Source organism: Brachycentrus maculatus, unplaced genomic scaffold, assembly GCF_059751285.1.
Source record: "Brachycentrus maculatus isolate JH-2025_06_01 unplaced genomic scaffold, ASM5975128v1 h1tg000110l, whole genome shotgun sequence".
Lineage (NCBI taxonomy): Eukaryota > Metazoa > Arthropoda > Insecta > Trichoptera > Brachycentridae > Brachycentrus > Brachycentrus maculatus.
The window spans coordinates 781,757-807,530 of NW_028280863.1; the positions used below are offsets into that span (position 1 = coordinate 781,757).

General features: G+C 31.6%; 2 protein-coding genes across 6 annotated transcripts; both read right to left on the reverse strand.

The window, feature by feature from the left end:
* Nucleotides 1-555: 555 nt before the first annotated feature.
* Nucleotides 556-9,869, reverse strand: LOC148310039 (late secretory pathway protein AVL9 homolog). Of its 2 annotated transcripts, none has more exons than XM_088259138.1 (7): nt 9,648-9,869; nt 8,022-8,219; nt 6,893-7,109; nt 6,615-6,804; nt 5,794-6,539; nt 5,514-5,697; nt 556-4,661 (listed from the first exon to the last, which is right to left on the reverse strand). In XM_088259138.1, the coding sequence occupies exons 1-7, from the start codon at nt 9,714-9,716 to the stop codon at nt 4,217-4,219; spliced, it is 2,049 nt and encodes a 682-aa protein (XP_088115264.1). In that variant the 5' UTR covers nt 9,717-9,869; the 3' UTR covers nt 556-4,216. The 2 variants fall into 2 exon arrangements, with proteins under 2 accessions (XP_088115264.1, XP_088115265.1); XM_088259139.1 differs by having other exon boundaries at nt 8,022-8,258; nt 9,648-9,673.
* Nucleotides 9,870-12,316: 2,447 nt separating this feature from the next.
* Nucleotides 12,317-25,533, reverse strand: pav (kinesin family member pavarotti). 4 transcript variants are annotated; one of them, XM_088259106.1, is made up of 18 exons: nt 25,355-25,533; nt 23,750-23,996; nt 23,507-23,615; nt 23,233-23,425; nt 22,994-23,149; nt 22,835-22,913; nt 22,338-22,457; nt 22,135-22,252; nt 21,385-21,608; nt 21,152-21,300; nt 20,183-20,358; nt 18,921-19,129; nt 15,898-16,044; nt 15,644-15,811; nt 15,390-15,527; nt 14,954-15,094; nt 13,780-13,866; nt 12,317-12,616 (listed from the first exon to the last, which is right to left on the reverse strand). In XM_088259106.1, the coding sequence occupies exons 1-18, from the start codon at nt 25,363-25,365 to the stop codon at nt 12,452-12,454; spliced, it is 2,637 nt and encodes an 878-aa protein (XP_088115232.1). In that variant the 5' UTR covers nt 25,366-25,533; the 3' UTR covers nt 12,317-12,451. The 4 variants fall into 4 exon arrangements, with proteins under 4 accessions (XP_088115232.1, XP_088115231.1, XP_088115234.1 ...); XM_088259105.1 differs by having other exon boundaries at nt 14,930-15,094; XM_088259108.1 differs by lacking the exon at nt 15,390-15,527 and having other exon boundaries at nt 14,930-15,094.
* Nucleotides 25,534-25,774: the final 241 nt, after the last annotated feature.

The window sequence follows — 25,774 nt, forward strand, 5'->3', positions numbered from 1 at the left end:
ATTTTAAGGGACTTGAGCACATTAGCAGTAGCTTGAGTGAATATGCGTATGCCACTCCTTAGTGCCGTAAAATTCGCTGCTGTTTATCTTAATTTTATTTGCCATATAGCAGTTCTGTTTTTCACCTTGAGGTTCTTCGCTGATGTCATCTGTCCTTTATAAAATATATTCCGCCTCTAGATCCCCGAATGAATCGCCTCGTCTTCACATAATTGAAGATTAACTTACACTTCGACAAAGTTATGTATGGAATGCTTGTAATAAGATTTAAGATGATTCAATTTAAAAAATAATATGTATCTCGTTTTTGGATTAAAAGTCTGAAAAGTTTTCAAAAAGCTGTTATTTTTCATGAAAAAGTAATGTTTCCAGACAAGCTGCCATTTTTGCACAGATAATGCGATCCAGCAGCTACTTTGTGTATCTATAAATATATTTTTTCCAATGAAATTACTACTCGAATACTAATTATTTGATTCTGAAACTCCTTTGTTTAATTACAACTATAATAAGCTATTATTTATAAACAAAATTTAAAATTCTTCCATACAAACTGAGGGGAGTAAAACACACATTTTGACATAGGGATTTATTTTTTATACAATATGATTTTGTTATTATGTAACATCTTTTGATTACATACAGTAAGATTTACCAAAACATTTAGAAACTACCAGACTCGTGAAACAACTTGCCGCCTCACAAATAATGGTTCAACATATTAGTATGATTCTGTGAACTGAGAAATATTTCATTAGATATTAAATTTATTTATAAGAAGTATAACAAATTAGAAAGGCTGTAAAATATTTAACAAACATAAAAATATGAAATTAAAACAAACTAAAATATAAAATTAATTGAATATTATTGACTTTATATGAATTATTGACTTTATATGAAGTATATTTATAAATTTAAATATGTTGGCACCTTTCCACATCTCAAATATTAAAAAAATATATATACATATATGCTTTCTGGTAGTGTAAACAATATAAATTTAAATAAAAATTATGAGATAATTTATGCGTAAACAAAACCTTCATAAAAGATTTATTAAACTCTTCAGAGCGAAAAATCGTTTTGGAACTAAATTTATACGAAAATAATATTAATATCACAAAGCATATTGAAAACAAAAACAAAAAATAATTGAAATGCACAAGACCAAAACATTTGAAGTTTAACAATAAACTTTAAAAAAAATATATATTAAAATGTAAAAACTGTTACAGTCCTCGATCAACAGTTTTTATAATATCATATAATAAATTGATTTTAAAATAAATATTCCCAGATAGCAATAATGAATTGCAGAACCAATGAAATCAGATGTAAATAAAATATTTGAGTAATCTTATGCCAATTGTAAAAAACAATAGTAGGACAAATGGTAAATATTTTTCTTTTCTTCAAATGAATTGTTGAATATTTTGGATATCAACTGTTTGTCTTTGACATTTTCAACATATTGTAATCTCAATGCCAAAGTAACAAATCCGCATTTTCCAGTTTTGATGAACAATGTGATAAACATAAAAATGTCAGATAAATATTTTTTAAAGTTGGCTTTATAAGATATTTAGATATCCATATTAAAGTTAAATATTTAACTTTAATATGGGACTGGTTTAGTAATGACAAATAATTTATGATACCAATTCTAAACTTTGAACCGCAATATCTCTAAATAATATTTTTGCGCATTTGTGACTTCGTCTTCGACCCGATGACATGGTGAGAGATGCCAAATACGATAGTTGCAAGTTAAAACACTAATTCTGGAGCTATACAAAAAAACAAATTCACATTTTGGTCTTGAGATATTCAATTATAATTCAACCCTGTAAAAATACATCCCACATTTCATATTTCTACATTAATTTCGTATTAAATATATAAAATGTAAAACCTAACCTTAATCTAACATTAATCTTACACATGGAAAAGAAACAGTAAAAATAGTCAAAATAATATATGTATTGCACTTTATTTATATCTTTAAAAATCCCCATTAACTTACTGAAGTGCTGACAGATCCATAGTATGTATTAAACACATTTTCTTTTAAAATTTGCTTCCTGACAATTACACGTTTTAAAATGAAGAAAAAAACAGTGGTATAAAATTTAGACCAATTAGTTATGTAAATATGTACATAAGTTACGTCAGTTAAAATATCATACTTATTTATTATTCTCATTATTTATTCTCAGGATGTAAATAATTAATACAACTGTTATTAAATTAATAGTGAATATTTTTAATTATACAAACTACATTTCTTTTTTTTTCTTCAAATATTACATACAGGCTTACCCCAGATTTTGACATTTTAACTGTTGACTGTCATTTAAAAAAAACTAGATTATGTGAAGGTATATGACAAATTTAATTTATTCAAATTACAGAATAAATTTTATGGATTTATAATCAATATAATTATTGGTTAATAGAAGAAATATTTCCAATAGTTTTATTTAGTATTCATAATATTTCCAATTTGGCATGGAATATGTCTCTTTTTAATTTACAATAAATGATTCATTCTGTAAATAGGTTATTAAATCTGTGAGGTAAAAAATTAACATAATATGTAACTAAGGCTTGAGTTGTAAGATTGACATAAGGCGAAGCGGAGCATTCCTGTATAAATTTAATGTCCAGTAAGTAATGATAAAATCGACTCGCATAACATGTAAAAATTACATGAAAATGAGAAAAATATCAATAAAAAAATTGATTCAAATAAACATTACTTATAAAATTCCCTAAAATTCAGATAAAATGAGTTTTAGTTTGAGTTTAGTTTTAGATTATTTAAATTAGTCCTGTGTATGGTGAAGAAACTGATGAACTGACTGTAAGCACGGAACTAAGTCAAATGATAGTTGTTTGACATCGCATAGTTTCGGTAATAAGCGCACCATTAATGTAAAGTGGAGTTTTAAAATTGTTAGATAACCAAAGTTGACTAGGATAATTTGAATGAATTTTTAGAACGAAAGGATTCAATCATAGATGTATTGGAGAAGTTGTATTTTAAAGAGCATTATTTATATTTTTTTCTTAATGTGGCTTAAAAAATATATTTCCATTATAGAGAATATTATTGGAGGTTAAAAATAAATAAATTAGCACAACTAAGCAGACAGTTTAAAAATTGATTAAAATAAAAATCTGGAAGGCTTAGTAATAAACAATTTCTGACTAGCTTGAGCATTTTAAGTAGTATTGTCAGCCGAAGGTATCTTTTTGTTGTTGGATATACCTTAGTGAATTAAAAATACACACATTGTGTATATTCCAAGATAAATCTACAAAAATATAACAAATTTGTAAAGTGTATGTGAAAATAATTTATGTAAAAAATAGCCTCATTAATATTAAAGTCGGTTTTTACTATTTTAGGCAAGATGCTTTTATTGGTTCTCGAGGAACAATAAATACATACATACAAAGATAAATAATGACATTGAGAAATTCACTAGTTAAATGTTCAGATAGAGTATCTACATATTTCTAGTAGTAAAATTAGTCATGTGTCTGTGAAATATGAAACTCTTTCTAAAAAATCTTGATTTCTTAGCAAATTTTACAAACACTTGATAACTAGACGCGAGTGTCGAGCTCTTGCGGATTTGCGAGAATGGATATTGAAAATTTTATTGCTGTTAAAGAAGATATAGTAATTTAAATATGAAAAGAAATGTAAAATCAATCAACATATTATTTGCGGGAAATGGTAAAACGCGTCTTTAATATACTGTTAGTAAAGAGCAGAAGATGATTATAAGCGTTCTATTTGCTTACTTTTGATACAGCGCGAGACGCTAAAAACATTGTACAGATCGGAGTTGGGTTTAAGGTTATTTGTGATACAACCCTAATTAATATACTCATTAGGATCCGGGTTGATGAAAAACTGCCTGACAACAATGTGTTAAACACTCGTTGTGTAACAATTAATTCATTAAATTCTGATGAAACACCACAAATTAAAGAAAAATGAAGAATGCAAATTATTATCAAGTGTTTGTAATGTGCCTTAAAAAGAGATGACATAACTTTTTTTATGGAAACCATAATTTTTTTAGTTGGAATATTTTCCTGACACCTGTATTTACTTATGTAATATGCATTACATAAAAATCACAAAAGTCACTTGACGAGTCAAACTACATAATTGTAATATGTATGTATGGGGAAATCCCTATTTACGGGCTGCATTAATGACTGCGTCAGTCACAGATCCGCTTGCAACACTAACATTATTTCTATACTTGTCCATACTTTCCACAGCTTCCTCAGCATCGGAGCTTCTTTCCGCGTCCGACGCACAGTGAATTGTTATCCTTTCAACTTTTTCCACAGCAAGTTTGTCGGCGTCTTTGAAGTTGGGTTCTATATTATTCCTCGAGTCATCGACGGTTTGATCCTCTCGGGGCAGAGCCTCTAGAACTTCGAAGTCTGGGTCCGTGGCGGGCGGGTTCTCCCCGACGGGGCTGGGGGTGGTGAGAGTGCTCCACCAGACGGACAGGGCTCCCTTGGCCTGAGAGAGTGCCCCCCCGACAACGCGGGAAGTCGACGCAACAGCACGCCCGGTACTCACTACAGCTTGAGTGACCTTCCTACCACTTTCTGTACTGGACATAGTGCTAGAACCGGGAAATGTCATTAAATTTAGAGAAACTATAGTAGTCAGTATTTTATTTGTTTAGACTGAACTGGACCCCTGAGGGTGATATATCAAGATAAAGTACATGTTTTCATAGATTCATTTTGACATTTAATATATCTTGGTATATAGCACACAGGTATTGAATCCAGTGTTTGAGTGCAATCAAAACAATAAAAATAATTTATTTAATTTTTACAAGTGGCCAAATTAAAAGTGTATTTATTTTATTTATTGTTAGACAAATATTTACAGTGTCCTCACGTCTATCATGGGTCATGAAATCGTGGATGACGTGGATGAATGACAAACTGTAAATTGCAATATTTCCGAAAAAGTAAAAATAAAATTAAAAATAATATTTATCTACGGTCAGAAGGGGAAACCTATTTATTTAACAAAGTTCTCAGCAGATTCAAGTGAGATGCGAAAACCGACCATATAATTCCAAGAATAGAGGCAATACGGATGTTCAATAATATGCAGGATGGTGAACGTTGCACAGAGTGTAGCCAGATTGTAAGGCCTGATTTTGTAAGACTAGACTTCCAATTTTATTCCTATTAAATGAGGTTTCTTCTCTGTTGAGAGCACGTGGATTGTGTTAATGAAAATGGTGGCATCATTTTTTTAAAATGAAGATTCGATTTTATTATGCAGTGAATCAAGTGTCGATGATTGTGATGGTGTCAAGCTTGTTGATCACAAAACTTTACATTACTATTTGTCATTTGTTTGCATCCAGGTAGGAGTCAATATGTTAATATGTGTTTTTTAGTTTCCTAAATATCTATTAATCAAAACAAACAGAAAATATATATTTTTTACTTACTGAGCTAATCTTAATTTCATATCTGTAACAGAGAGTTGGCCAGCAAACGGATGTCCTGCGGGCATATTTGTAAAGAGATCATCAACTCCTCTGCTTGCACTTGATATCCAATCTTGGTAAGCTTCGGTAGCTTTGAATGCATTTAAGAAGGATGCGTTGAAGTTATCTATCTCTCTACTCCCATCTAAACAAGAAAGAAATTTAAATATAAATAATACAAAAATCAAATACTAAATGAATGACTTACGGAAGGTTTGTAAGAGTTCAATAATTCTTTTACCTGGTAATAGAGTGGTTCTTAAAAGGCATAACAGATAGCCGGCGAATTGATCTCGAATCCAAGCATCACCCTGTAAAGAGGCGTGCCTGACTAAGTGGTCAGCAAAACGGAGATCTTCGGTGCTCAGTTGCAGCTGTCTTCTCAGAGCAAAGTCAGCAGTCTCGATTCTCAGATCGCTTGTTTCAACTAAAACGTCAAATAGCTGTCTCTTCTGTTTGAACAAAACGTTCGATGCGCCAATTAAAAATCCCTTGACGGCAGGGTCTGAGAGCAGATCCATGTACTGGAGAGATAAATACGGCAGACATAGATACCCCTCGGAGAACAATTTCAGAGGGAGACCGAATTCAGGAAACTCCGCATCACCGGCCAAGTGGGCCAGGCCGTTGACACTCATTTCCCTCACCATAGATGGCGATGAGTGCGACTCGGGCAAGGTCTTGACAGGTTTGTACTTTTCGCCAACACTGTGGCACTTTTCTCTTTCCCCGATAATGTTGGATCCGTCATCACTTAGTCTATCGTCTACTTGGTCTCTATCGATTATAAGATCATTACAATTGTCTCCTTCAATAGATATTTCTTCTTTTCCAAAAAATATTTGTTCTATTTCGAGAAAACTACCATTCTGTGGCAAGTCAGTTTCACTAGCTGCACTAACTTTTTCGGAATTCAATTCATTATTCGATTTTATATTATTGGTAACAGGAACTGATGGGGGAGTCGGGGACATCGGCCTTGACAATCTGAAAATGTAAAAAAAAGATGTTGAAAGATTTCCAATAACAACTGTTAATTATGAGAATGAATTAAATACTTACACAATGTTAGCTGACTGGTATAATCCTTTTTGTATGCAATCAGCATGTAGGGAAAGAAGAGTTAGTAAGGAAGCACTAACAGGACCAGCCGGTGAGCCATGTAAAACAACTTTCCTTTGCAATAACAGAAGTTTAAAAAGTAGAACAGCTTTATGTCTCCATGTTTCTACTAAAGTTGCTACAGACAAACCTAAAAACAAGAATAACAAATAAATATTAAAAAAAAGTTTTTAATTTTTGAATATGCCATTTACATAAAAAAAAAATGCACCACTAACCTTCCAATACTTGATCGGAAACAGCGGAACATCCATTGAGATGTTTGTAAGTATCCTCCAGCAGTTGTGTGCTGCAGAAGTCTCCCCTTCGGAACCAAGCTCTCGCCACGAGTTCCAGCTTTATAGCTAGTCTTCCAAATAGTGGTTCACGGGACACAACACACACACTCTTTTGTACGGAACTTCGAGTCATGTCTGATGTTCGTTGAGCGACTTGCTACATTAAAAAAAAAACATGACATTATAAAACATTGTTCAATGTAAATGATTTATTTAACATCTAATGAGGAGGATGCACTGAAATAATGTTACTGTAGATGAGTTTATAAAGTGATCATTTAAACCACCCAATGATAGATTATAAGACCTGTAAAAATCCACACGAATCATTTTTTTGTTTAGATGGTTAAATAGTTTTCCTTTCTTCCATTACCTTTCAGAACAACCGTCTATATAACTAATATTGTTACATTAAAAAATATATGTATACAACATTCTCTAACAACAAACATTAATGATAAATATTATTGGATTCCACAATTTTATAAACGCTCACAAAATATTTCAAAACCTGATACTATAAACAATTTGAATTTTTGCACAAAATAAACAGATTATTCTTCTTGTGACCTTTATCCACACCCAAAGGTGAAAATATTACAGTGAAATAAATAACTTGTAAATATTTTGAACTCGGAGGGTATCGAGCCCAGGATCTTAAATGTGGTAGCTAATCGCGCAAACCACTACACCAGGGAGGCGGACATTTATACACTTAAAATTTAAGAGCACATATATAGCAATTTAAGAGCGCATAGGATGTTGACAAAGTTATATGTTAAATCTAGATTTAAAAACAGCGACAATTCATAATATAAAAAATTATAAAAATATTTAAATATTAAGTAAGATACTGTTGGGCCCCGGGGACAGTCGGTAAAATAGTCAATATTTATGTCACCCAAAATTTAAATAGTTTCAATTGCCTCTGTTCACGATTAATTGATCATATCAATGAATATCCGTGGTATAAATATTATCGATGATATTAAAAAAATATATTAAACTTAAAGGAGTAGTCATTGCTTGTGGAAGAAATAAATATAATATAGCTTTCCAATACACTCACCTCCAGAGGAATCTGGCGGAAGCATGATACTGCGAACACTGTGTGCGCTGGCTGAGTCAATCCGGGCAGGTGGAAGTATACCGTGTCACTGTGATAGTTGTGGGAGCCGTCAGGGAGGGCCAACGCGGGGAGATGGCGCCACGCTGAAGGCAGTTCATGCGGGTTGCCAGGAGTCAACTCAGGATACGCATACTCTATCTGAAAATTGGTAGTGTGGGGCAATCAAGCCTCAATATACTGCAATCAGATATTATCTATAATTCTAAAAAATGTTTAAAAATCTTCATTTCAAAGTCAAAAAAGAAGGAAATACATGTTTAATAAGGTTTTTATATGAATATTATGTACCAATTTCTTTGTTAAGGTCTGAACTACATGTATTTAATTATCAAATCCTGTAACCAGCGGTCCACAGCCGTAAAAAACACCCATTCGAAATTTGTTAATATTATTATAAATATCAACCAATATTCCTACTCACATGTATAATACCAACCAGTAAAAATGCAGTTTTTCAGTAAGCATATTACAAAAATGAAGATGAATGATGTTATTAATTTTTTGGATTTAAAAAAAAAACAAATAAAATCTTTTAAGAAATCACTTAATGTGTGAAATATGTTAATTTTAATATTATTTATGAGTGATAATACCCTGTTCAGCTGTCCAAATTCAAAACACAGTAAGGGACTTTTTTTTGTATTACTTTTTTTTTACATTTTTGGACTAAGTAGAATCTACTTAGTCCAAAAATGCAAAAAAACATACTTAAAAAAAAATGTCCCTTACTGTGTTTTAAGTTTGGACAGCCATGTTGCTTTCATGCAAAGAAAAACATAAATATTTCTATTGTACATTTAAAAAAATACTTTTAGTTTTCGGGTTCACTGCTCATTTTTAATACAACCAGATTAGTTCATTGTGGAAAAATGGATTTTAAATCAAAAGGATTTGATTATTTAATATTTAATTAATGTATCACCACAATATTATTCTAAATATAATTTATTTACAATGTGTTAAAGAGATATATTTTTTTAAGTAGACTTGTTGCTTTTCTTAAAAAAAATTATATAATATTGCTATTCTGGCAGTGGCAATGGTCAGGTATTGAGTTGGAATAATTGGCGGGTATGTATGAGGAAATGCATGAATGTGGAAGTGGTGAAAAAATGTTTGGAAATACAGAGTGAAGTGGCAATCTATTCTATCAGCCTTAAGTAAGTAGAAGCGGCGTAATGGTTAGTTAATTAGTTGTCATTCTGAAGTCAAGCAAATAAAATGCTAGTTGTCTCGGTAGAAAATTTAACAAAAACCCTAACAATTAAAAAAAATTCATTCATCCGTTGTTATTACATAGAAATTCCTAAATGTCAATTTTATAAATAAACAATACAATCATTGAAAGCAAATACCTAACCCCCAAACAAGTAAAAGAGGAGTCATTTACATTGCTGCGTGTGATTTTATATTAGGTAAAAATTTTAATTTCGAAACGCTCAATTTTAAAATTATGTACGTCAAAATCGTGTACAATATGTATTCAATAAATAAAATAGAAAACAAAGGTGACAAACGACGTTTCTTAGGCTATTGATTATTTCAAGCGGATAACTAATGTCTCACCTGACAGCCTTTTTTATGATGGAAACCAACCACTATGATATTAAGAATAGGTTGCGATATTGCACTCATTGTTAAATATTTTATCGAAGACCAAACATTATAAGAATACAGACGGTTCTGTTATTTCAGCAAATACAGACACACGAATACAGAACAAATGTCATTTGACAGCTAGAAGAGCAATCTCTCATTTTCTTCTTCTTCTTAACTTTTACTACCAACAAAAAAATATTGATTTTTCTGAGCTGTTACATTTTATGGATTTCAATAATTAGGTACCTACAATAACGCAAAGTTGAGAATTTTGAAACCTATATATACTAAACATGAAATTACTGGATATTTAATGATTGCCTAAACAATATAAATTAATTTAATTAAATAAGAGTTGACATGTAACTTTGTGAATAAAAGTATGTTTCATTGGAAATGATCCATTCAACAAATGTCCATTTGCCATTATTTGTATACATATTGCAGTTAATTCCTTTTACATAATATGAATATAGTATTTTTTTCCTTCTTGGAAAATCGGAAGTCATATTTTCTCTAAAGATTGATAATTTTTTATTTGTTTATAGGTTTATATATATTAGAAAGTAAATATAAAATTACTAATCAAATAATTTTATATTGACTTTCTTAAAGCTGGCAGTGAAAAATTCTAAAAAATTACAAATTTGTCTTTCCCAAACATGTAATATTTTAGATTTATGACTCTTGCCTACATTTGTTCATATTATCTCCAACTACCGTAAAGGATAACCATATTGTAACTTACCAAAATTAAAAACATAAATACTATGTATCTTACGTTCATAGAATGTTACAATCAAAATAAAATAAAAATCTTATTTACATAAAATATTCTTTTGACATTTCATTTATGACATCAATTATGGATAAAAAGAAAACAGCTCAATATTTTGGATTAAAGTATTTATTATTGTAAGCAGTAAATTACAAAACATAAATTTGAAAAAATGTTTAACAAGTAGAAAAAAATTACATACATATCGTAAGCATGCTGCGAAAACTTATTATTCAAGAATTTTCTCAAACAAGTTGCCATGACTAAATGCTTTACAATAAATCGTGGATTTAACATCAGAAAAAAAGTCTTAAACTTTAAATCAGAATGTTATGGCAATACACAATTTGATAAGCAAATTCACAAAACTCGCAGAGCTTTCAATTGAATGAGCTTGTATAAAAAAAAAACTTAAAATGACTTTTCGCAATACATTCAAGATATATATACAGTAGACTCTCCATTAATTGGGATGAAAGTATTTTTGCATCGATGCACAATTTTGTAAAAATCTCCCTTTTTACCAATCTATATCGGGTACACACATGATGAAAGTAGCCAGAGACGCACATATTAGCAAATTCTAGATTTATTTCTCTCAGGAGAGATAGTTCACCCCTATTGTATGACCAGCTCATATAAATCTAACGAAAGGCATAGTTGACTATTGTTTTAATAAAACGGAACAAATTTTGTTTTTTGCTGCGGCGGATACCAACTGCTGAATCTTACTTTAAAATTATCAAATATCGATTTGTAATTTTTGGACTTGACTTTAGAATGTTTTAAAGACCTGGTTAAAGCGATCTCGGTCTGTTGAGAGTCTACTGTTAAATTATTTCTAGTTAAACAATTTTAACATAAATTCACACATTTTTTATTATGTAACAAAAGCATTTTTTAAATAATAGAATATAACCCTTAGTAAACCTTTTTATATCAATTACTGATGATTGCTTCAGAAGATATTAAATTTTAATAAAAAAAAACAGCTGTAAATAATTACATTTATGAATCCATGTAGATAAATCATCAGATTTACAATGAACGACAAATGAATTATTGTTTTAAGCGATATACATATAAAATACAAGGACAATTAAAGGAAATTAAAACCAGTGCTGCATAAGAAATATCATTTTGGAATCTCTTACACATACATAGTATAATATATTTAAAATATGTATATTATCTTGTAAAAAAATTGAGAAATGCGGGATTTTACAAGCATTATTTGTGTGAGCCAAAGACGAATGGAAATTTAAAGGAATACAAAATAAAATAATAATTCTCATTTTGAATGTTTTAAGATAAAATCGAAAGTAACACAATTTTCAATACACCACCGGTGGAAAAGATAAAGAAATAAATAATAATGCATTTTAAAAATTAGTGATTAGACAAAAACACGCTATTAATAATTCCCGCATTCCCATTGAAGTGTTCAATAATATTTAAATTAATATATAATATTTATTTACAAACACTTAAATATAATAATTCAATATTATAAGGTTAATTAATATATTAAGTACACTGTACCACAAAAATCACATAAAAGGACATATGAAACTTTTTTTAAAGTTAAAGTGGTATAAAAATTGCGAGTATATTAACAAAGTAAGAAAGATAACGATAAATCTGAAAATATTATGTACATACCCATTTACTTAAGGGAATATAAATAAATAAAATATTTATAACTAGAAAAAAAAATGGAATACAAACTATGAAATTGTCTGCTGAACCAAAAACGAAATCAAATAATATTTTTCCATAAACTTGTTCATTTCTGAGACACGGAATGGTTATGAAATTTCAATACAATGGACTCCCCATTATTCCGGGTTATGAATAAATGAGATTTGTTGACAAATTCAAACACACATGTCATTTTATTGCATTTGGGGAGGGGGGATGGGTATTATTTGTATATTTATGAAACTTATTTCATTGCTGTAATGGATAACAGGGAGAATACGGAATTATGAAACTAAACTCGTGGCTTCTTGTTTTCGTTTCCTATCCTTTTGAAAGGAGTGTCTCCACCTTCCCTCTTGACTCCTGTTGGTGTGGCCATTGGATCAGACAGTTTCAGCATTTCTACATCGCTGAATATGACTTGAGCGCCTCCTCCGCAAGTTGGCACAACGTTACCCTGTATATGAAATAATAAAATATGTATGAATCAAAATTTATTCAAACAAATAAAATAAAAGATTAAAGTGGATTTAAATTTGCTGCAGATTGTAAATAATAAATCAGTAAACTATTATTTTTTATTAATGGCCCCTCCATTGCTTTTTTTAAATTTAGTAGCAGGCCATCCAGTTGATCTAGGGATATCTAGTATCGAAAAAATACTATATCTGTCAGTATAATTAATAAGTTTAATTATTATTTTCATTGTCATAATGTGCTACATCGCATCATCACTCAACAACAAATATAATAACTAAACTTTCAGTACTTGCAGAAAACACATACTAATAAAGTTTACCCTCAACAGGAAACCGAAGAAAAACCTGAAATTTATTTGTGTATATAGAACAGTCACGAGAAACAAGGTGATAAATGTGTTTGACGTCTTTTATAGAAAGGGGACAACACATATAACATTTTTAAAATGAATAATAAAGGGAAAAAAACTTCATATGAACGTATCGCTGGTTAAATGCCAAAGAGCCAAAAAAAAAAAAAAAACTCTTTATTCCAAAAATGGTATCTAAATTGACAATATTTTCATATTCGAAAAGAGACCCATTATTCTAGCATTAGTTAGAAATATCCATTTCGAAATGCTTTGGCATTTAACCAGCGATATATAAAATGAGAAAACAACTAAAAACATATAGTAAAAGCTTATTAAATCAAACAATGATCAATAATTTGTAATTTTCAAAGAATATTTATACAAGTTTTTACTGTATATATTAATGAGAAAACAACATTGTTAGTAAAAATTAATTAAAATATAAATATGAACATACATAGAATGAAGGTTAGGTGACTATCATGAAATGAACGAGATTATGTGATATGCTAGGATTTTACAATTCTGATAATTTATTTTGTAAGTTGACAATTTGTTTGCAGATCAATTGTTATTCCGAACTGGGTCTCAAATGAGATTCATATCTCTCATTCACATCATGGAGAATCATTTTAGAAACAACCTGATGATTTTCTGATTTCACTGTCTAGTAGACACAATTGTTATTTTGTGGGAAATTATATTGAATTAGTGTATGGCAAAAAAATATTAAAGGTTCATGCAATTGTATATGTATGTATATGTATATAAATGTTAGTGGTTATTACCTTGTGTAATTTAGTTTCTAGTTCACCATCTGTGTCTTGCTCTTGAGAAATCAGACAGTAATTTGAAGTCTTGGAGTTCGTAATATCCTAGAAGTAAGTTTTGTAGAAAAAGTTGATCACTAAAGTAGAAAACTGTAGCCTATATGAGGACGATATGATAGGGATGATAGGGATGATACGAATGGGATTAGAAATGCGGTGATTTTAATTACTGTCCTTAGCAAGAGAGTGGGTTTTCCAAAAAGTAAAATGTGGTAAAATCGAAAACACAAAAAATAATTACATACACATGTGAAGAAACAACATTTAATTCTTTCTCCGTGTACGGGAATATACACACACTGTCGTCTAAGACCCATGTGCGGTTGGCATGTACAAATGCCATATTTTTATATGTTTACCTTGCTCTTATATGACTTTTAAAATTTAAAATTACTTCAACACAAAATCTCAAGATTTTTGTAGTAATATCTCGTAAGTAATAATCTCAAAAGGATAAGTATGATAATGGCATCAATATCAATGGAGAGAGATTAACAAACCTTAGGTTTGCAGATGAAATAATACTCTTTGCCAACACAAAAGAAGATATTACTAAAATGTTGGCTGACCTCAAAAGTCAGTCTACAATCGGAGGTCAATGTATCGCAGGAGTTGAGTCCTACGTCTATTTGGGTCACACTGTCGAACTGGGAAGGGATAACATGGAAGCCAAACTAGACAGTTTTTAGTAAAAAAAAAAAGTAAAACGAACGGTTTTGTAATCAACAGAGACTCATAAATTAATTGGGTAATATAACATGGACTGAGTGGTTTGTTATTTTGTATAGAGATATTATTTATTTCTTACGCAAAAACAATTGTTTCAGTGAGTCAATAAAAACTTTGAACATTGACATAATTCCATGTTACAATATTGAAGGGCTACATAAAGAATGCTATACATATAAAGATTCCTTAAAAACAATCACGGGTGATGCGTGCATATAACAAAGACATGGAGAAAAGATTGAAGATGTCATTCCTCAAAAACAACAATAATTTAGATTTTAAGCTCTAGGTCTTTAAGTCTCCAATTTTAAAAAAATATATATTTTTTTTAAAATTGGAGACACCATTTTCTTATTAAGGACAGCAAAATGTTAGTTACCTTAATGTTCAAAAGTTTAGTTACAGATTTCCTGTTTGGTAGTCGGGGCTGCATCACAGTGCCGGTTGGAACGATAGGCTTGGGCAAGTGAAGCAGCCAGCGATCAGAACCCCCTGCATCGGCTGAGAGAGATCTTCGGTGACGAGGATTGGATACTGCAAAGCCCTGGGAACAACATAATACTGTATAAGAACATTATACATTATACAAAATATACGAAACATATTTTATATTTATAAAAACAGACATCTTTATATTTGAACCCTAATAATAAAAATTCCATTAATTTAATTGTCTGCCTAGCTACAGAAAAAAGAACAGTAAACAGGAAGATTTGACTTGTATTTAATATTTATTTACTTCTTCTAAACCTTGATTTCAAGGCAAGCCTCTTAAGGTTTATATAGCATATGTACATCACATACAATCTAGAAATAAAAATTGGAATGTTGTAACTTACCAGAGAGCGAGTAAATTTCGATTTGGGAGACGGGGTTGGGAGGTTAAAAGGAGTACCCTCTCTTTCGAGAGTCTGAGCTTCTTCTGTCGGAATTAGTGGGAGAGAGGGCATGGGTTCGACAAATTGGTCAGGAGTAGTCTGGAAGTTTTAAACACACGTGAAAAGATGGTAGCCATTCATCGGTAGCCAGGTGGGATGATGTAGGTATAAGCGGCGGAAAAGTAAAGCAAGGGGGCTAAGAGGAAAGTACTTACTCGTTTTGAAGATGGTGATACGACAGTCTCAGACTTTGGCGCACCTTCTGAAGATTTCTCAGCTTCACTCCCATTCTCTCTTTCTTCTTTGCTCGCAATTCTACTTTCTTCAGACGTTAAAATGTGTCTGACAAGACGTATCTTATCATCTTTCTCTTGTATAGCTCTCTAGAAACCCAATAAAAACATTTTTTATTTGTATGTACTAAACAAAAATGTTCATTGTAATGTGTGAAAAAGTAAATTTTCCTCACCTTCAACTTTTCCCTCTGTAGTTTGAGTTTCACATCTAGTTCCCGAGACATCTTATCATGTTCGGTTGCCATTTTATGTGTATACTTTCTTTTTTGATTTTCTTTCTCAATTACCTTTTGACTTAGTTTCATATCCTTATCATCCAACTGAAACAAATTTAAACAATTTGAACACAAACTTGGAGTCAAATTGTAAATAACACATATAATAAGGTATAATATCTTTTAATCATATAAAAACAATGCACAAAAATATGTAAATAAGATTTATTCTTAATACAAACGGACGTATCTGAATTACTATAACCAGCTGTGATAAATAACCAAGTGATTGCTAATATAGTAAAAGTTTGTTAATTCGAAAAATAGTTACTTCGAATTAATAGGATTTAACTGTATGTAGCAATTTAATGATTGTATTCAATTAACTGTATTAGTTTGAGAGAAATATATACAGTATCTACTCAATGAATTAGGGCCACCCATTATTTTTTTGAATACTCTGAAATCTTTTGGATTATTATATTTATTTTACATAAATACTTTAAGTTTTCTATTGACATCTAATATCATGTATATTACCTTCAATAATATGTAAAATATACCTGGATAATTTAAGCCTTTATAAAATTTCAAACCCTTTTTCTGAGAAAGGTCCCTAATTAGCACAGGTAGACAGATAGTTGAAAGTTCAAAAAATAGTCCTATCTCATTTATTAGTGAAGTTTCTTCAGTTCTGGTTGTTGCTTTGTTTAGAGAGGTTATATAGTTATCGTGTCTTGTGAAAAAAACTTAATTTTTAATTTTAGTTCATAAATTATAATTTTTTTTTGTAAACACAAGTGTTTTTTTTGAAAAGGACAAAATGGGAAAAAGTAAAGACATTTCTGAGGAAAAAAAGTCTAGTGTTATAGTGCTACTGAAATTAAGAATACTATCTAATAGAGAAATTTCAAAAAAAGAAAACGTTTCTCGTCAAACAGTGGACAGAATTTCAAAATCAATAAAAAATCAGTCACCCGCCACCAGCAATCGGCGAAAGAACTGTCGTAGGATTAGAAAAACAACACCGAGGACTGATCGAAAAATCGTTCAAAGTGCCTTAGAAAACCGTAGTGCATCAGCAAAAACATTAAAAATAAAATTGGAAGAAGAGGGTATAAATATATCGGTATCAACACTGAGGCGACGTCTTTACGAAGTAAATCTGAAATGCAGGCGCCCTGTAAAAGTACCAAAATTGACACCACGAATGAAAGCGGATCGATTAAAATGGGCCAGGCTACATCGAAATTACTCGGTAGATGATTGGAAAAAGGTATTTATTTAAATGTAATTTTCAACATATCATTTTAGTAAATAAACTTATATATTTGAATTAAACTTAAATTTTCATTATTTTTCAGGTCATCTTTAGTGATGAGTGCCGGTTAGAAGCCGTGACAGAGAGCCGTCGATTCGTCAGGAGAACACCAATGGAACGTTACAATGAGGCCTGTGTGGTAAAAGTTATCAAACACCCCCTGCAACAATGATATGGCCATGTATTATTAACAATTTACCTGGGCCGTTGTTTTTCGTGGAAGGAACAATGAACCAAAATTCCTATAAGCAGGTCCTCGAACGAATTTTATTGCCCTTCTACCATACACTCGACCCAACAGAAGGTCCATACACCTTCATGCAGGATGGGGCACCTTGCCACCGGGCTAAATCAATAATAATTTTTTTTTCTAACAAAAATCTGCCTTTGCTCCCCTGGCCTGGAAATTCTCCGGACCTTAATCCTATAGAAAACGTATGGAGCATGTTAAAAAATAAGGTATACTCATTTCCAAATCTGACAGTAGACTGTCTAAAAAAAAATATTCAAAAAATTTGGTCAGAAGACGAAGAAATAAAAAACATGATAAAACAGTGCATTTTAAGTATGCCAAAAAGAATTGAGGCAGTTATTTCTGCCAAAGGTGGAAATACTAAATACTAACTATATTTATATGAAAGTGTATGCATAATTTAAGCGTAATAAAGTGTTCATGTGTAAATAAAATTCAAGGTTGTTTTATTCAAGGTTTTCTCTGAGTTATTCCTGTTTGAATTGAGAAATTGCGCGAAATTCTGCGTGGCCCTAATTCATTGAGTAGATACTGTACTGTTATATTATGAACTCAATATTACTTATTATGATATGCACAACATAGTGCTCTAATTTTTAGTGCAAAAATATGTTTTTACAAGAATTTAAAACTGCAGCAAAATAACATTGACTGCAGTGTAATGTGTATATCTTCTTTTTCTCCTTGAAGTGCCCTGCTGGATCTCCTTAACATTAATAATCACCATGGAATCAGTTTTTCTGTTCTGCCCTATCCGGAACAGCTCCTTGACTCCTTCAATTTCAGTTTAATAGCGTACATTTACAAGCCAAAACAGTTGCTTTTAGTCAATGCCACATGTTCCTTCTATCTCCTAAGTTGCTCAGTACTCGGTGCTTATTTTTTTTTTGGTATCAAAGTAACCATGTTACTGCGATAAATCATTTTATATCTCTTATTACAAAATATGTGAATTAAACCTTTGTTTGTAATGTACATATAATTTACTAAATAAATCAGATTTAAATTCTTTACCGGAGCTACTTTTTGCTCTTCGGAGAACTAATTAGTTTTACTTTTATTAATTTTTTTACAAAAATGTTAGTATTTAAATTCTTTTGCATTACATGACATAAATTCAAATACAAAAAAAGAATAAAATATAAATATAAATACAAAAAAAGATCCCACAAAGGCATGGCCTGTGTGTGGGTATACAATATAATTCAGGTCATAGTAAAGAGTATAAGGGTATAGGTATTATAAGTAGAACTAGAATAATAGTATCCAGTAGTTTTCATTGCTGCCCATGGAAGTCGAAGAATACCCACATTCCAAATGTCTCGAGGTCATTTTGTGTGGAAAATATTAAGGGTCATGTGTTGGCATCATAGGAAAAAAATGTATAAATAAAAAATGTCTCTCTACCTGCTGCTTGAGGAGGTCCCCGTGCTGCAGGGCGGCGTTGAGCTTGCGGGCGAGTTGCGCGGCATTGTCCTCGCTGGAGAGCAGGCGCTGCTCCAGGGCGCGGGCGCGCTGGCGCTCCAGCTCCAGCTGGCTGCGCAGCGCCCCCGCTTCCGTGCTGGCCAACACCGTCGACTTCAGCAAGTCCTCCAGCTGGGCGCGGAACTTCTCATCTGCGCACAACAAAGCCGATGAATCTAACTACCTATTTATTTTGTTTCTTTTTACCCTCACAGGTCCAATGTCGAATTTCATTAGACATCGATTGTTTCCCCAGTCGGTTCCATGTCGGATGTTATTGGACATTTTTTTCATCATTAGTATTACTTATTTCAAATACTTTGATATTTTCCAATTGGAATATAACTGTCCACCTAGATTTTTAAAATAAATTCTTCAATCATTCAACTTGTACATTTTTCTCCAGTCAGAGTAAATGGCTATGTGAGAAATTTACAGTCATTAATATTATGTAACTATAAAAACAAAACAGTTTTCCTACCCCTGCTAACAACATGCGGAACTTGAGTAATTTGAATCAACCCTCTTCTTGGGAGACATGAATGGGTAAAAATCTTCTGAATGTCATCTTTACTAGCATCAATTATTTATATTGTAAGTAAATAAAAATTACATCTTATAATTAGTAATAAAAGGAATCAGATGACAATCACCAATTCATTAAATTAATCCATTCATTTTCAATTTGAATAATATTTGATAATTGAAAGTTTTGTAATGAACTATGAATGAAATAATTATTTCTAAGAATTAATTAATTGGATTAATAATCGAAATTAAAGTAAGTAGTAAAAAATGTAGTAAGTTGAAATAAGTAATCAAAGTATTAAAAAAAAATCTAGCAATCCATTTTTATAGCTGATGAAGTGATTTGGCGGCATTTGTTTTCTCATTAGATTAAAATTTTGACTAGAATAATTTAATAATACATAATATGATTCTTACGGGTGCATAAACATTATTACCAACAACCAAAAAAACATTGTGACATTGAAAATAATTAAATTTTTTGTTAGATTGGTCATTATTGTAATTTATAAAGGAACGATAATTGTCCGCATGCTGGATGTTTTCTCTGGGCGTCATTAGGAAAAAAATAAAGAAAGCATCAATCGTGTATTACATATATACATAGTATGTCAATCTTGGGTGGAACTTTGTCAAGAAGATTATAGGAAAGGTTGAAAGATGATCTGTTCACCGACCTCGTACTCCCTTATCTCTGATAAGAGCCCTCCTCCTCTGCAGTCGCATTTCCAGGTGAGCAGCCAGCTGCTGCACCAGATCCAGGCAACGCGTCCCGCCCAGCTCCAGGCTCGGGAAGTCTCCTCCCAGGGAGTACACTAGCGCCAGGTCCACATCCAGTTGTTGACTATCACTCCTGGCAACCAGACAACCATGTTACTTTGTTTATCACTTGTCTACATCCAATGGTGGATATGACGCAGACTACTATCTAGCATTATTTCTATCAGCTATGCGAACGCTATGCCATCAGACTTATTAGAATTACAACTTATTTGAGTACATACACAATAACACATTAAATATATTCTTAGGTCCTTATCCGCATCAGGTGTACCTTGATGAAAAACTTTTTTTAATTTAAATTTATTTTCCGTCTGCCTCCGTAGTGTAATGGTCAGCACGCTCGGCTACCGTTCTGGAGGTCCCGGGTTCGATTCCCCGGGGGGATCAAATAAATACAAGTGATTTTTTCATTGTAATATTTATTCAATATTACCCTGGACTGGTACCTGAAGCGGAGGGCTGATCACCTTTCCTTCATGTATAAACGATTAAGATAACACTGCGTTTATATGAAGCAGTGCCCTATGCACCATTGGGTGTGGATAAGGGTTTTATTATTATTATTATTATTATTCAATTTATTTTACTGGAATTAAAAAAAAACACTGAATAAATTTTTGACACTACTAGAAATCAAATGCAGGACTTCTGGATGTTCGTCAAACTCATTAACCGTTATATTACAAGATAAACATTATTAGCGTTTAAATGAATAAATCCTATAATCTTAGACAATCATTTATTGGGTTTTACTATTTCAGAACTTATATATTTTTTTCTCATATTACTAATGATAAAATTTTTATTAACATGAGATTCTAGTGAAATAGGATAAATATTTTTATAAAAAAAAATATACTTACGATCCATCTGCCGTAATCTTGGATCTTGCCTGCTTAAATATGATATTTGCCTTGCGTCTACCGGGGGTCATTCCGGCACCCAAGTCCGGAAGGTTCCTAGGCTTAGCTACCTCCACTTCCATAGCCACTTCAGCAAAGCGCATTACTTGCTGCAAGACAGATAACAATAAAATAATACAAATATCAAGCACAATGTAAAAATATTTTCTTATGAAAACCGGTCTGTAACTTACCAAAGTCTCGTCAAAGTCTTCGCAGCTGGGATTGACACACACAACCATCCTCACATGACCTTCCCCATCGAAGAAGTTCTTGAAGAGATGCGTTATCTTGGCGTCACGATACGGCACGACTCGGAGCTGTTGCTGCGAGTTCTGGTTTTCTCTTAGAGCTTCTAGACATGCCCTTAAGGTCATCAACGAATTGTTGATGTTGCCGGCTTCCCGAAGTCGCCGCCCTAAATAAAATGTTTCAAATAATAACAACGCAATTTAAGTGCTTCAAACATATGTGAAAAGTATATGATGAGAACACTCTACTTATCATTCATCTTTCACTTTGTGTAATACCACTTACGCGATATAACACAAAGTGAACGATGAATGATAAGGAGAGTGTTCCACAAAGTTAACAATGCTTTTAACATACAAAGTATATTATTACACTCATGACTAAATCTGTTACATTACTGTCAGGTTATTATTGTAGAATAAGTAGCATATTTGTTTACAAGTATGAAGTGCCTGGATTGACTCTAAGGTCAACAAGAAAATAATTTGATTTGCATACATTCATCCTGCAGATGCATCTAAAGCATAAGATCAACCTTACACCTTGCTTTCACGTGCTTGAATAATTATTGGAAGCATAAATTAATGCTTTTAAATGCATCCATTTATCATTATTTTTATAATTTAGAACACACACTAATTTGATATATATGTGTATCTATAATTGTAAAAAATTAAAATGAAAGATTATACCTGTATTATTTGTTCGGCTCGTTCTTTCACTTCCTGCCAAATCAACTAGACTTAGTTGACCGACACTGACTAATTTTTTATCCTGAACAACTGCCTCACCCATACTGTCGATTGGTGCCTGAATATCATAACATAAAATAGTATTATAGCACAGTGCCTCGGAGATATAAAACTAAACAAATCAATGTAAAATATAATTTTACCTGCACGAGCCTGATTGTAAAAACTGAGTGACTGCGACTAGATTCTGAGTTGAGTGTTGTGTGAGCCATTCTCTTTCTTTTAAGTCCTTTATAAAAAGCTTCCAGAGCTTCTTCTCTTGTCTGTGGAAAGAAAACAATTTTATATTTGATCATCATCGACAGTAACATTCCAGTACAATTTTGAACTATAAAATAATAATACAAAAAATTATTAGACCACAAAAAAATGTTAATAAGAAAACGAATTTAACCAACAGCTATAAATATTCAAATTGATAAGCGTGAAAATAAACTGAATTCTAAATAAAGAAAATTAATTATGACATTTTATAATTTAACGAGTATGCGAGAAGGTACTTATTATCTAGTAACCATACAGTGTTTCATATCTATTTATTTAGTTTATCTGATTTTCAAACATGGAGATGATATTAATAATGATTTCTTACAAATCGAACTAGGAAATTTTCATTTAAAAAAAAGAGAGTGCAAATCACCTTTACTTCAACTTCAGTCACACCGTGGACATACATGTTATGTCCAGAATCTTCTCGAATTATTTTTGTAAGCGGGCTCCTAAAAATATGGAAACGTTAAACCATTTTTTAAGTAAAAGTTAATAAGGATTTACAAGTAAAATAAAAATAAAGACATACCTTCTGCCCAGGGATCCTTCTTCCAATAGATCATAAACAATATTATTATAAATTTCAATATACGTAACGAATACAGCATATAGGTTATCATCATCCACACCTTGAATTTTGAATACTTCCGAAGAACTCAGAGCCAAGTCGGGGTTAGAATTATTTCTAAAATTAAAATAAGAATGTTAATATAAATAGTTATTTACAAAAATTACATACATGGTAATTGAGTAAATAAACAAACGTACTTTTTGGCTGACTTGGGTACTGCTGTTTTATAAAGATATTGTTGCCTTTGTAGCGCCGCATCCGCATCTCCTTGGACTTCGAAGCCGTTCATCCTGTCCGGACGAAATACAAAACGGCGTGCCTGAACTGAATCTATACTGTTAAATATGACATCCAAACAACGTGGCATTATTCCCGGATTCTGAGGTTCACCTGAAATATAAAGGTTTGTAAGTCGGAGTTAAAAAAAAAACATAAAACACAAATAACAAACCCGCAATATTAGACTATTACCTGTCATGCTGTAAGTTTTTCCGCTCCCAGTAACACCATATGCAAAGAGCAAACCATTCTTTCCTTTAATGAGATTTTCAACTAACGGAAGTGCGATATTTGTGAACACCTAAACAAAATAAGAGCAAACTATTTTAGATAACATTATTATGATACTAGTTAGACCAATGATATGCTCAGTCGATGCCATAAAATTTGCAAATAATCAATAAAAAGTATGCTTATTTTAATTTGAATACGTACATTATTCTGCGTCGCTTCCTGTGTAAAGACTTCCTTGAATGAGTATTGGTAGGCGTGCCCATTGGCTCGCAGGGAGTCCGCGGGAGGCGTGAGGCGCACGGTGGTGGGGGAGATCACCCGCAGACAGGGCTCCGGCCCCTCAGGACCGATCGTCACGCGTCGGATGCGGCAGTACACGCTCACAGGGGCGCGGAGTACGCTGTCCTTGGAGTTGGTCTTCTGTAGTTTCCCGGGTGTTTTTGGGCGTCTGCAATTTGCAATATTTGTAATGATAATACATACTTTCTTGAATGTTCCCAGATACTTTGTGTAATACATTTTATAAACTTTATAAACCAAAACTACTTTGTTTTCAACCACTTTTTTATTAATACATTTTTTCTCCAACCAGTTTCAACAAGAACCTTGTTATTATGTACATGTTTAACCCTGATGATGACAAGGTTCTTGTCGAAACCGGCTGGAGAAAAAATGTACCAATATAAAAGTGGTTAAAAACAAAGTAGTTTTATTTAAAAAAAATAATACATACTAGCTACAGTGTCAGTGGGCCAGTGATACTATACATAATACTCATTCTATGAATGTTTTGGTACATACTTTGGTGCGTATTCAATAAGAGCAGCAATAACTCAGTTTAAATTCAAATACTGATAGAATATGTATTGTACATAATATTGCCCCTACTACCAAATGTGTCCCTTGCTGGAATCAACTTTGCGTTGAGTTGAGATAAAAATTAATTGAGTGAGATATAAAAAATTGAGTGAGGGATAAAAAATCATTAGAGAATTTGTTTATTTATTTTTCACCATGCACAAATTAACATAATATATCCTCATTGGGTTTTCGCTTGCCAAGGAGCCTCGGAACTTTAAGTATTATTTCAAAGGATATCATATGTTTATGAAAATAAATAAAATTTCCACAATATCTTCTTCTCATCACTCACATGAATTTTTTCATAAAAAAAATTTTCAAATTTAATATTTAGGTATCAGATCTCGAAGTGAATTGGACTTAAAGATTGTACTTAATGTTTATTTTGTTAATTTATTTAATTATGCAAATTGTTTTTACTTCAGAATCCACTAACTCTAAAACTATTTATGCAATTCGTTTTTTTTTATAGTAAACATATATTTTACATGAATAAAATATATAACTGCAAAAAATTGACATTCCTTTGTAAAAACAATATGTAATTGAGCTCACGATGTACGTTATTGTAACTGTCAAAAACGAATTGCCAAGTTTTTGAAAACATTGTTAGATCATTAAAGAATGATATTATTTATTATATTATGTACGTAGTATTATTGTTGTAGATGTATTTTAGTGGAAATGGTCGCATATGCTTAATGATTATTTCAGGCAAGTTATCGTGCAAACGAAATAAATTTGAATTTTCATTAACGGTAATATCTGTATAGGGTGTGACATGATATAAATAAGTTGTTTTTATTGTATAAATGATTCGAAATTATGAATATATTCTTGTTAAAAGGCGTATTTATGTCATTACACAATTTTATTGGCACATCGTGGAAATATTTACATTGCGAAGATGAGTTTTAAATAAACGTGAATTAAAATGCTACTTACGTTGGTTTCATTGCGCTGACAAGTTTTATAACTCACAAAAATATTTTTTTAAATGTCTGTTCACTGGTTTGTGTGAATTTATTACCAAAACTTGAAAACAATCAAGTAATTTATAGCAAGGATGTAGGAACTTTCCGACAAAACTCGGTTTTGGCAGTTTGGTTTGAAATTGAAACTTCAAACTTCTAAATAGCCGTGACCAACATTACGAAAAAAACACACCACAAGCATCAAAGCAGTAATTCAATATAATGGAGAAGGATATTAGTCTGCGGATTAAAATAAACTATTTTCAATCATAAAATAAGAACGTTATTTATCTTTTACCTTTACTTATACATTTATATATTTTTATCAACGGAACATTCTTTTATAAGTTATAAAAACAAAACGTTTTTGAGTTTTGGAATAAGAGATGTA

What these genes read in the sequence shown, in the direction of transcription:
- LOC148310039 (XM_088259138.1), bottom strand. Translation starts at nt 9,716, where the DNA reads ATGAGTGCAATATCGCAACCTATTCTTAATATCATAGTGGTTGGTTTC. An exon ending in ATCATAAAAAAGGCTGTCAG is followed by an intron (nt 8,220 to 9,647) that starts GTGAGACATTAG and finishes ACCAATTTTCAG; the next exon opens with ATAGAGTATGCGTATCCTGA. An exon ending in TCCGCCAGATTCCTCTGGAG is followed by an intron (nt 7,110 to 8,021) that starts GTGAGTGTATTG and finishes TTTTTAATGTAG; the next exon opens with CAAGTCGCTCAACGAACATC.
- pav (XM_088259105.1), bottom strand. An exon ending in TTACAATCAGGCTCGTGCAG is followed by an intron (nt 22,253 to 22,337) that starts GTAAAATTATAT and finishes TATGATATTCAG; the next exon opens with GCACCAATCGACAGTATGGG. An exon ending in TAGAAACTAAATTACACAAG is followed by an intron (nt 12,617 to 13,779) that starts GTAATAACCACT and finishes TTTCATATACAG; the next exon opens with GGTAACGTTGTGCCAACTTG.